The sequence below is a fragment of the Rhipicephalus sanguineus genome, chromosome 9 (genome assembly GCF_013339695.2).
Source record: "Rhipicephalus sanguineus isolate Rsan-2018 chromosome 9, BIME_Rsan_1.4, whole genome shotgun sequence".
Classification (NCBI taxonomy): domain Eukaryota; kingdom Metazoa; phylum Arthropoda; class Arachnida; order Ixodida; family Ixodidae; genus Rhipicephalus; species Rhipicephalus sanguineus.
In genome coordinates, this window is record NC_051184.2 from 17,053,224 (window position 1) to 17,065,090 (window position 11,867).

The 11,867-nt window shown below is 48.3% G+C and overlaps 1 protein-coding gene across 2 annotated transcripts in view; it reads left to right on the plus strand.

The window, feature by feature from the left end:
- LOC119404660 (uncharacterized protein DDB_G0271670) overlaps nt 1-10,119 on the plus strand; it is a 30,966-nt gene extending 20,847 nt beyond the window's left edge. The window contains exons 3-7 of one of the 2 annotated variants that reach the window (XM_037671255.2): nt 2,499-2,661; nt 3,319-3,583; nt 5,187-5,364; nt 7,425-7,691; nt 9,885-10,119. In XM_037671255.2, the coding sequence (XP_037527183.1) occupies nt 2,499-2,661; nt 3,319-3,583; nt 5,187-5,364; nt 7,425-7,691; nt 9,885-9,990 (979 nt within the window). In that variant the 3' untranslated portion in view covers nt 9,991-10,119. The remainder of the gene's footprint in view (nt 1-2,498; nt 2,662-3,318; nt 3,584-5,186; nt 5,365-7,424; nt 7,692-9,884) is intronic. The other variant, XM_049418959.1, reaches the window with a different exon arrangement.
- The last annotated feature ends 1,748 nt before the right edge of the window (nt 10,120-11,867 follow it).

Here is an 11,867-nt window from a genome sequence, read left to right on the forward strand (position 1 = left end):
GGACGCAAACATAAAAAAATTAGGCCGCACAAATTCAGGTGCTACTCAGTATAAGTACGCCACCATCAATGTATTAGGATTAAACAAAAAAACTGTCACTGTTATAACCTGAGTTCTTGAATCATATCAGTTGCTAAACTTCATTCCGAAACCCGGAAATGCCCATGGAGGAATCTGCGAAGGGTTTTTTTAAAAAACCAACACGCCATCTGGGAGCTCCAACAGAAAGCACACCGCATCGCTGCAGCCTTCGCTGTCATTGCGCGAGTTGCCGCGGGAAGAATCAGAAGAAGTATTTTCAAGAAAGGTCGAAAAGTACTGTCGCCGCAGTATCATCTGCAAAAGTAAGCCTCAAACAAAAACACACTGCTCACTCCATCAATGCGGCATCGCCTGCGGGTTTATGCAACGCAACACAAAACAAAACAAAATGCCATCTATTAGTTTGTTTCTTCGCCTACAGGTGGTGCTATAATCACACGCGTTTAAATTTTTTGTAATGAGTATTGCCGTAATGCAGTTGTGCCTGCTATAATGACCTTGAAGGGGCTTCTATTTAGCATCAAACAAAAACTGTCAGATTTCCTCACGGCACGGTTCCATTATGGTTGGAGCCACCGACTTGATGGGGAGCCCTGGGCCTCCCTTCATCATTTTTCTCGCGACTATTAAATAAAGTTCTTGTCACTGACACTCTCAGAACGTAGTACGTGCCGCACCGTCAGAGATGCCGAGAAGCGTGCTTCTCTGCACGCTTGGTGCTTACAAGAAGAAGCCAACTTCAAGGCGTCCATTACGAGCAATATTCTGCATTGTTCGACGAACTCGAACAATGCAGAAGTAATGCTCGAGTACTGCGATTCAGTTACATCGCAACAGGCAGGAAAACACGTGCGTGAGTGCCACATGCTCAAACCGGAATGACAAGAATTTACGCCTGCTGAGTGACAGCGTATCGGATTATTAGTTTCTAAATTATCGTTTCTTGCATTCGTTTTTGCGACGGTGCTTGTGTTGCACATTTGCAATGTCCGCTGTTGCAAATTCGGCAACAGTTGCGTCGTCAAGCTTCTTGATAAAGCAGCTTTTAGCAAGAGGCTCAACCATTCCTGTTACCAAAAAAAAAATGAAGTATTTGTATTTCCCGTGAACTTTCGAGAGCAGACAGATTTCTCAGTACAAGCACGTTCAAGTTACTACAGCAGTGAAACCCGACTATATCTAACTCGGCTAAATCAAATTGTGCTTTATATCGAACTATTTTCGAACACGACAATACTTTAACGTCAATGCGTGGGAAAATTTACATCTAAATAAAAATGGATAGCCGGAACAGTTGCTATATCGAGTATTGGGCGGTGGGAAACGCCCCAAGAAGTTGGCTTTCTCTCACAACACGTTAACTTTATCTCTCGGAAGGGGTCTTTCCCGCATGCATTTGAGAGACTGAACGGTGGATTAGGAGGGCCATATTGATACCACATTTGCTCGTCTGCAACCCGCCTCTACATATAATTCCCACTGCCAACTACAAACCACGCAAAAATAAGAACTGAAAATAAAAAATCACAGCATATCCACGGAGTGAATGATGATGAGTGGGCGAAGCTGCGGAGGTTCATCGGTAAACCGTGAATCTTCCGTGAATTCTGCCCAGTACATCATCACCGACGTGAGATCGGGCGCGTTTACACTAAAGGTTCGATGAGTTATGACGACTTGCAGCTCACTTTAATTTTACATGTACGCTGTGAATTTTCATTGTTTAGAAAACCATTGCTTTAGAAAACATCTGGCGTCTTTCGTTAAGCAGCTGGCGTCTTTTCGTTTTGCTTTAGAAACATCTGGCGTTCTTTCGTTTTGCTTTTAGAAAACATCTGGCGTCTTTCGTTGGTTTATTTCATCAATCAACGGCGTTTTGAACAAAATTTTTATTGTTTATTCACGCACAGGAGAAATCTCACCAGGCACTACCTTGGAGGTAAACAATGGCTGCTAATGGGAATGAGAGACAGAAGAAGTCGGCTTTTAGCTAACACTTACACTTCTACTTCTACTAACGTTTCCTACTGGAACATGCCAATGGCTGCTAATGGGGAATGAGAGACAGAAGAATTCGGCTTTTAGTTAACGCGCACGCTGCGAATTTTTTATTGTTCAACAACGCACAGGAAAAATCTCCCACCGGCACCACCTTGGAGGTCAAGATCTGGTACTAGCGTTACGACTGGTTACGCACTACTACGACTACGAGGGACGAACGGGTGCCGCCTTAAGGAGCTTCGCCCCTAAAAAAAATCCTCGTGCGTAGCCTGAAACTGTTTCACAATCGTGAAGTCAACTTGCGAACAAAAATTCGCGTCGAACTTACGGAAAAGTCCTTTAAATTTTTATATTGAATTATATGATATATCGGACTAATTCCCGTTTTTGGGCGAGTTCGATATATGCATGTTCGACTGTACTCCGTTTTGAATCACGTGCCCTTCTGATCGCAGCTACGGCTCTGCGGGTGGCTCGGCGGGCGCCTACGAAGCGGCTGCGTCGAGCAACACCTACCACAGCCAGGCGAGCCCCAATAGCAACCTGTACTACTACTACTATCCAGTATCGAAGAACAGCGGCCAGCAAGCCTCTAGCGCATCGGACGCCGAATACCAGGTGCGCCACTTGAACGTGACGATACGGCACGCGGATGCCATATTTGATGATGATCATAGTTATTATTAGAATCGGGCTGGCGGCAAACAATCACCAGTGTGAGTGAACTTCTTATGTATAACCGCATCGCACTCTGGTGAGAAGCCGTCGAAAAAGGAACGTCGATGGGGCCAACGTTTCGACCAAAGGACTTGTGTTTGCAGTTGCCGCATTGAAGTTTACAAGGATAGCTTTCGCTTGCTGGTTATCCGTAGTTAAACACACATACGGCGCGGCGAAGGACAGGAAAGCGTGGTGTTTGTCGTTTCCTCGGCCTTCGCGCTGCACTGACGAAGAGCCTCGACGAAATGTTGGCTCATGGCGACATTCGTTGTTCGACTTCTTACCATTTTAAACATCCATCTTCCCCTGTACCTCTGTCCTTGTCGGATTCATACCGTAATCTAGCAATTTACCTATCTCTGCCCCATTTTGCAATGTTACCTGTGCGTACTGCGACATTTGGTGGCATTGGTGCTTTCTGGTGAGTATGACGCTCACTTTGCATCTAATTATGTCTCTGCCAGCCTACCTGCATGTGCACCAGCAAACCATTGAGTGAATGAACGAGTTGATCAATCAACCAATCATCCAATAATTATGTAATGTGCATTGCAGGCGAGTGCGGCGCAGAACTACGCGGGCGTATCGGCTCCCGGCAGCGGCTCGTCGGGCTCGTCGTCTTCGTCGGGTGCGTACGACCAGGCGGCGAGCGCCTCTTCTTCCTCGGGCTACGGTGCCTCGGCCGACGGGGGTCCTTCCTCGTCGGGCTACGAGCACGACTCGAGCGCGGCGGCGGCCGCCTACAACGCGGCCGCGGCCGCCAGCTACCAGCAGCAGCTGCAGGCGTACGCCGCACAGGGTGGAGGGCACTACGGACCCAGTGAGTGGACGATGCGGCGCGGAGTCAGACCGGTATAGAACGTCCAGACAGTAAGAGGTCGCGGGTTCGACATTTGCGCTCGCCTGTTATCCGCCGGCGGAAACGGGCGCGAGCAATCTTCGGCCTTTTGCTCGGCTATATTCAGGGTCCAATACAATGCTGAAGAACCGTGCGCGTTCAAGCTACCAAAATGCCGTGGTCAGGAACAGACTATAAAGAAGAGTTTTGTTTGTTGTCTCATACGCTGATGTACTATAAAGCTAAGGCCCTTTGTAATTTAACAAATTGTCATTCAGCCGAATCCGAGGCAACGCCACCACGTAAGGGTTCGACAGAGCGTATACATGTATGGACAAATACAACGGGAGAAACTGTGGTATCTGATGATACCTGGAGTAATTTTAGGCATATTACGATGTGGCGACCCTAGATTTCAGAAATCATAGTCGGGATAGGAAAACACATCTCGTCAAAGAACTTAAGTGACAATACAACGACATAAGACCGTGACTGGACCCTTGTGCGATACTTTAGCAGTAGGTATGGGGATGGAGGTGTGCTCCAGCAGGTCTTCCTCCCTCAGCCATGGAAGACATTGGAGTACCAATGATATGCACTAACGCAGTTGCAAAACAGCGCAACACTTGTAGATGACACCACACAGGCCGGCCGACTATTCCGCTGTGAACTGCAAAATGACCGAGTCAAGCATCAAGCCCACGTTCGCCAATGAGGTGTATCGGCTGTCAGCTTGAGTGCGTGACATCGCGACTTGAAAATGATGCAAGAATTACTTCTTTCCGCTAGGACGACTTCTGCAATGGGAGTTAAACGGACTTTTTTTATCAAATGTATATATAAGGAGAGGTTGGTACCTCTACATGGTGCCGGCTACTCCTCTTCTCTTGCGTAATAGTTGTCGTCGCAAAGTAGAGGACAAACATAAAACTATGCAAAGGCCCATAGTACAACACTCACGCACTCTTCTGCAACACCAGCACCTGCCAGCACACGAAGAGCCACGGAGAGATTGCGGTTACAAGCTCACTCCGACGTATTACGGAAGCTGTCCAACAACTGCTGTAATTCAAAACTGGAGCAAGAGAGTTAAGACGTGCGTCACGAGGACCCACGAAATGGTTGGAGGCAATTAGGGCTTAACGGAAAAATGTTTATCGAGGGAGAGAAAAAAATAGAAAATTTCTGTAACTGTGCAGTTTCATTCGAGAACATCCCAGTAATCCCACAGCAGCTACCAGCATTAAGCTCTACAGTAGCTTGCCTTTATAAGAACTGATGAAGGCCAGCACTGTTTAGCTTAACTCTCCTGGCGAGAGCCGGCGAACTGAGCCCAGCTGCTCATAGCCCGAGGTGTGAGCAAGCGCGATGGGTTGCGTGTGTATAAGCGGTGACGTGCGTGCCCATTATGGTCACTATTCAGACAAAACGTGGTGGGAAACCTAACCTAAACATTCTGTGACAGTAGGACCTGCTAACACTCGAAGAGCCACAGCGAAATTGCTGTTTGTGCCGCTTGGCCTGCGCAATTAAGTGTGAAAGCGAGCCGTGCTTTTCTGTCTCCGCGCGGTTTTCTCGAACGCAGGCGCGGCGCAGTACGCTCACCTGAGCCAATTGGCGCAGCAGTACGGACCCCAACTGGCGGCCGCCCAGCAGTACTCCCAGTACGCCCAGCCCGGTACCGGGCATTACGGCGGAGGTGGTGGAGGCGGAGGATCCTACCCGTCGCCGTCTTTCCAGGGAAGCTACGACACATCCAAGAGGTCAGTCACCTCACCTGAAGCGCAGAGCTCTTTTGACCTTTCAAAAACTTCACGAGACAGCGAGTTCCCCAGAGTAACTGTCCGCACTAAACACACAGTGGTAAATTCAAAGGATAAACGTCAACAACAGACTAACGTCTGCCTCACATCAAAATGCATACATCAGCGCACTTCGTAGGCCGTTTGTACAAACCCAAAACCATGAAGGGAGGTACAAAAGGGGGGGTTCAAAAGCTACTATCCCTTGTATTCCTATGGCAGCGTAGCCTGCGAACTTTTTACCACTCCTGTACATCAATATTTGCAGCTATCTTTCCAAGGTATGCGGGCAAATGCCTTGTCCGGTTTTACGATGTCGAGAACCACCCCTCATCATTGGTGAAAAAACGCATTTTTAACAGAACTGCAAATTGGGCTAAATGGTGAGGATTCATTGTGGGCGAAGCGCGAAAAACGCAGACGTAAAAGAGGAGAACGACACAAGACAGGCGCTACACTTCAACTGCATTTTAATCGCAGAAATTACACGCAAGAAAACTAACAAACAAAGCAACCACGGCAAAACCCAGCATGATAACAAAAGAATGAGCAACACATTCAACTATCTGAATAGGAAAGGAACGTGCACCACAAGGGTGACGTGTCCCTTTGCAAACAACCTTGCTGCACTACGCGCATACCTACCCCTTTTCCAACAAGTGTATTTCATTATGTGATAGTGCCACAGACGACTGGCTGACGCATGAATTTTCACGTTTATTTATTTGGTAAGCCTCCACCCTTACCGTACCCTCTGGTTTTTATGACGAAAGATCACGGCCAGTCGTCTGTGGCACTATCACATAATGAAATACACTTGTTGGAAAAGGAGTAGGCATGCGCATGGTGCAGCAAGGTTGTTTGCAAAGGGACACGTCACCCTGGTAGTGCACGTTCCTCTCCTATTCAGATAGTTGAATGTTTTGCTCGTTCTTTTGTTATCAGGCTGGGTTTTGCCGTGGTTGCTTTGTTTGTTAGTTTTCTTGCGTGTAATTTCTGCGATTAAAAACCAGTTGAAGTGTAGCGCCTGTCTTGTGTCGTTCTCCTCTTTTCAGTCTACGTTTCTCGCGCTTCGCCCACAATGAAACGCATTCTGCAAAAAGCAAACACTGCTATGCAGCTCAGTCAAATATTGTAGTCGTGCGCGGCTCCCAGAGTTTACAAGCGGAGCGCGAAGTTGTCACTTTTTGAAGCGCCCTCTCTTCATACAGAGGCGAGACCTCACTCTCTTCGAAGCTGCCGGCGTCGGCTCTACTGCGTCATTAGAGCAGATTGCTGCTATTGGCCAATAGCTGACAAATCAAGAGCGTCGTTTGAATCAGATGCGTTTCTTGCCATGGGGTGCCGTCCCCGCGATCTATAGTGTGCTAAAATTAGTAGCAACACAAGCGCGCACCGTAATCACACTAGAAATGAGCGAAGGCGTTTCAGGACGCGCGCTGGCGTAGCCTCTTGCCCCTTTGTCATGTTCGGGTTCGCCTCCAACATAGTTTACCCAAAGTTACATACTCGTAGCACGTCTTCTCCTAAACTCTATAACCCTCGGGTGCAAAGCGCGCGAGCTGGCGTCTCTCTGTTTTTTAGCACACGTTATTTTAATACATGCTTGTCACGAGCCTACACCTTTTCAGAGGTGTATATGCACATTATCATCAAAGATTACTTAACTTTAGAAGCAGCACATAAGCAGAAACTAACTTGGTGCATCGAACAGTGAGGAGAAACGCGTTTCTTTTTCTACAATAGTGATGTTTTCTATGAAACAATTTATTCCTGGGCAAGTTGGTGCTTAGAGACAGGATGATGCGCAAGCTTGTTTGTCAGTTTGCGCATAATGGTAACTGCTTTGGTCAGGATCTTGGTTCTCAGCTCGGGAGTCAGGCCTTCCCGTTTTGTATTTCTCTGTAGTCTTTTTGTCAAAACATGGCAGCGCGTTCAGCTACGAAGTCGCATCAACAAGCTCCTGTTTCAGCTACACGAACCATGCGAGGAGAGCTGAGCCCCCTCGTATCTCTCACCAGGTACTACGGCCTGGGCTCGGTGATCATGCCCCTGCTGGCGCTGGCGGGCTTGGGCCTGCTCATCCCCACGGTGACCAGCCTGAGCGGAAAGAAGAAGCGCTCCATTGACGACGCCAGCCGTGCGCACCTGGGCGACTACGCCGAGCGGCTGGAGCGCTACTTCAAGATCTACCGGGCCGCCGTCGAGAGCGAAGAGTGCATGAACCGCATCGTGTGCGAGCTGGGAGACGCCGTCAGCAACGTGCGCGGAAAGTCGGCGCTGCTCACGTGAGTGCATATAACCATCATCGAGAGCGGGAGCTTTTCCGGTTGGGGATTTTTAACGCGATAGCGTTAAAGAGCTCGTTTCGCAGAAATTGTCCGGCGTCGGTGTCGTTGGTTGTGAGCAAAAAATCAGCGTTGTCCGTGAGAGAAAATTCAAGGTAGATGCAAATAAAGAAATAATAAAAAGTATTCGGTTCGAGTGGAACCGGGGATTCGAACCTGCGAACCCTCGCTCCGTGGCGCGATGCGTTTAGCCGCTCGGCCACCACGCATACATCCTCTAGCATCCTACGGCGAGCTATTTAGGTACACCATTTAGCGTTGGTGGTACGCACATCTCGGAGGTTCTTCAGCGGCTTGACTATCACCGGCGAGATGGCGCAAAGGGTCCAGGGGCGCGCTTTTAAACGGTGTCGCCCCACCGTGTGTCCGTGTTTAGTCGCGCCGCATGCGTAGATATTGGCATTTTTTAGTCTGTCCGGTATTCGGGTAACGCGAAGGCCACGGTTTTAGAACTATTCTAACACCTTGGCGAAAGCGTAGCGTAATACCGAATAGCGTGTGCTATAGCTGCCGCCACGTCAAGCGCCGGCAGCTATGGAGGGTAAAAACTAACAAACACGTAATGTATGTCCTCCGTGATTCCGGGATTATCACTCGCTAAACCTGCATCATGATTATTTCTGTATGGCTCTCGAAAACGGTGCCGAGTCGACACGAAAACTTTGCTGTCGAAGCTTAAGGACGTGAATCTAAAGCAAATAAAAACATCAGTTCAGCCACTTGATAGATTCGAGGTGGACAGCAATCGCTTTCGGCGGCGCGGCCATGTTTACCGGGCGTGCGCATGCGCAGTTCACACCCGGTATTCCGGTACACGCAAAGCATTTGCGTATAGCGGTGTGCCGGACAGACTAAAATCATTTATTGCAGCCTGAGGGCGTCCGTTCTTTGGCTTTCCTTGCGGCGGGGTTTAGGTCTCCACCGAGAAGCGAAGCCAGGCTAGCGATTGGGAGGGCGATACGAACACAGTCTGATTACGTTATCGCGTACTACTGTTGAAAGCGAAGCTCAGGCGTCCTCCAAGTTTTTCTAAGCACTCGTGAATTCCGCTGTTCGCCGACTGTAAAGCAGGAAAACGGAGGCACTCAATGCGCGACAGAGGTAATGGTAACTTGAGAACTAGACTTGCGAATGACACGTTCATTAAATTAAATTCTGTAAAGATCGACCACTGTTCGTCCACTTCCCAGAAGCCGTACAGGGCGGCGCCAGCCCCATTGTGTTCAGTGAGCGAGGAAGAGCACTCTTGTGCTCCCGATTAAGGAATGCCACAAAAAAAAAAAAAGCCCGTGTACATTAACTTATGTTGGTCCATCGGCCATCTTTCCATGAACAACCAGATACTTTGGGATCTGGAATCAGCCACTTATATGACAAACTTGTCTCGCAAGGAAAGTAAGCGGGACGTATAGGCTGAATCACTCTGCGCAATGCTTTAAAAGCCCTATGGCGCTATTTGAAGGTTATGGAATGTTCGACTGCTTATCTCTCGGCGAGCATTCCCTTGTCAGTTCACACTGTTTATCAACTTACCTTTTTCTTACGTGTCATTCTCCTTTTCCCTAAGTGTAACACATGCAACGAGGCACAGTCTGCCCTTATTCAACTCTCCGTTCCCAAAGCTAACCAAGCCTCTTTCCTCATGCAGTGCTTCTTGAAGGCGTGAAACGATATTCCCATGGTTGTTTCTTTACGTATTTAAAGGGCCCCTAAACAACCCTTCTGTTCACGTGACGTCACGAGAAAATAAGCTCTCGATTGGTCTCTCGATTGTAGGGATATCAGTTCTGAATTGTGTCCTACCCTGCTCCATGCAGTCGCACGCTCGTTCTGCCTTGTCTGGCGTGACTACCATGCGCGATCAACTGATTTCACTTCGTTTTGTATGTTTTCGACTGCGCAAGCGGAGATCACAGCGTGTAGCCGAAAAGCGCGACATCCTGATAGTGTGAACGCTTAGTGCTGACATTGTACACGTGTTTTATGAAGAAATAGGAGGCGACAAGGGTAGTGAAGGGTAGTGAAGGCAAGAAAGAAACCACTCTCTCGTCTTTGAACTCGAAGTGGTTTAGGGGCCTTCTAATAATTACTTCATTCATATGTACTCCCTTTATGTCATTACGATTGGCGCAGGGTGATGGAGAAGTTCGCACCCGGCTGGATGAACAACAAGATCGGCGTGTTCAAGTCCGCGGCCCTGACCGTCGACACGACCAAGTGCTCCCGCTACAAGTGCTGAACGCCGCCGTTTGGCGGCGCAGAGATCGACCCTATAAGCATCACGCAGCCCACCACACCACACCGATGACGACGACGACAAAGACAAAAGCACGACCACCCTCCGAGCGTTAACGGACGAAGGCAGAAAAAAAAAAACGAACACAAATGAGTTAAGCGCGCTCCAAACGTTGTCGCCCGAAGGCGCATCGCGCGGCGTACCCACTCGCTCATATCCCGACTCTGCTATTCACTCGCCCTCTTACTGACGCCTACGTTAAGCTGCGCTTTGATTTATCGAATGGTCGATTCTACGAGTAGATAGTGCACGTGATTCGAGCGTCTGAAATAGATAGGTTCCGTCAGGCACGTAGGCAAGGGGGGGGGGGGGGGGGCCCGGGCCCCTCCCGAAATTTGTCCAGCCTTTTATATTCCCGGGCAACTTTTTTTCCTTTTTACCATGGAAATACTTTCTTTCAAATAATTAGGCCTTGGCCCCCCCCCCCCCCCCCCCCGAAAAAAAATCCTGGCTACGTGCCTGGGTTCCGTGATCTGTGTTCACTCACATTGGGTAGACTGGTGACGGCGCGGTGTCGACGAGTGAACGTGTCGGATTCCCCTCCTTGTCCAGGAAGGGACGATGCGCTGCTGTTGAGTCGGTCACGTGACATGCGAAGCTTCGCTATGGCAGCGCCTCTTTCTGCCACGGTTTCCTATTGGGTTAGGTAGATTTTTCAGTGGCCAGGTCAGGCCACGAGTGGTCACGCAGCCCGAGAGTGTCTGAGGGTCTGCTAATCTTCGAAGTATTCATGCCAAAAAAAGAAAAAGAAACGGCATTCCTGATCGAAAACCAATCCTATACTGCCAGACGTACGCCGTATGGATAAGTAGAAAAAAAAAATGACTGCAAGGATGGCTCAGCAACAGAATAGAGACGAAACAAAAGAGTAGGTAGACTTTTTAAAGACGTCAACGACTTTGTTGGCGCAATTACTATCAATTGACACAAAGTGTCGGATCAGGTCTTTTGCCATAAGCTCGATATGGATTTCGGAAGGTTTCCCGAGAGATCATTGATAATGATCATCTTGCTGCAGACAGATTACCATCTGTCAAGTTCAAAGTCACAACAACACCCCGCGGTCAAAAAAAATAATTTTAGTTTTTTTAGTCGTTAATACCGTGTAGAATTGTAAGTAGACTGTAATAGTGCTCTAGAGTTTGCCCTGCGTTACAAGAACAAAACGAATCGCACATTTTATATTGGGGCAGGGAACCGTCCCCAGTCGTGGAAAAGGATAACTCCGTCCACAGGTTGGCAGGGACAGTGAACACAACCGAGCGATTCTTTATTATGAACTCCAATTTTTTTCGTGCGTTCCTCCAGCCAACATACTGCCAAGCAGGTGTCAGTCATAGCTTTAAGACGATTCACTGCGAAGTGCCTCGAACTACTTAATTGTTAGCCGAAGTCTCAACAAGATTATAGCAGTATATCTGTCAAGCGTATCTATAGTTTCTGGCTGCCCCTCTTAATATGCTCTAAACACATCCATTTGCTTTTTCACTTATTTATGCTTTTTTCAGGTCGCCACGGAGGCGAGTGTAGCATATATCAAAGCGCCACATGCATTTAGGTAAATTTTCCCAAAAACACTTTGATAGTGCTGTCTTCATTCACCTGCAGATAAAAAAATACAAACATGTCGTCTAAAAGTTAGTTACGTAAGGTTATAACGCAATGCCCACTATCAGCAGCTTCGAAAAAAAAAAAAAAACGCGTTACAAGCGCCTGCTGTTGAGGGAAACGCCAACAGTGGCGCCACAATCGAAGTACGTATCGTCTGGAACTGCAAGCAGTGTGGCGTCACCTGCAAATGTAGCAGACGACGTTAACCT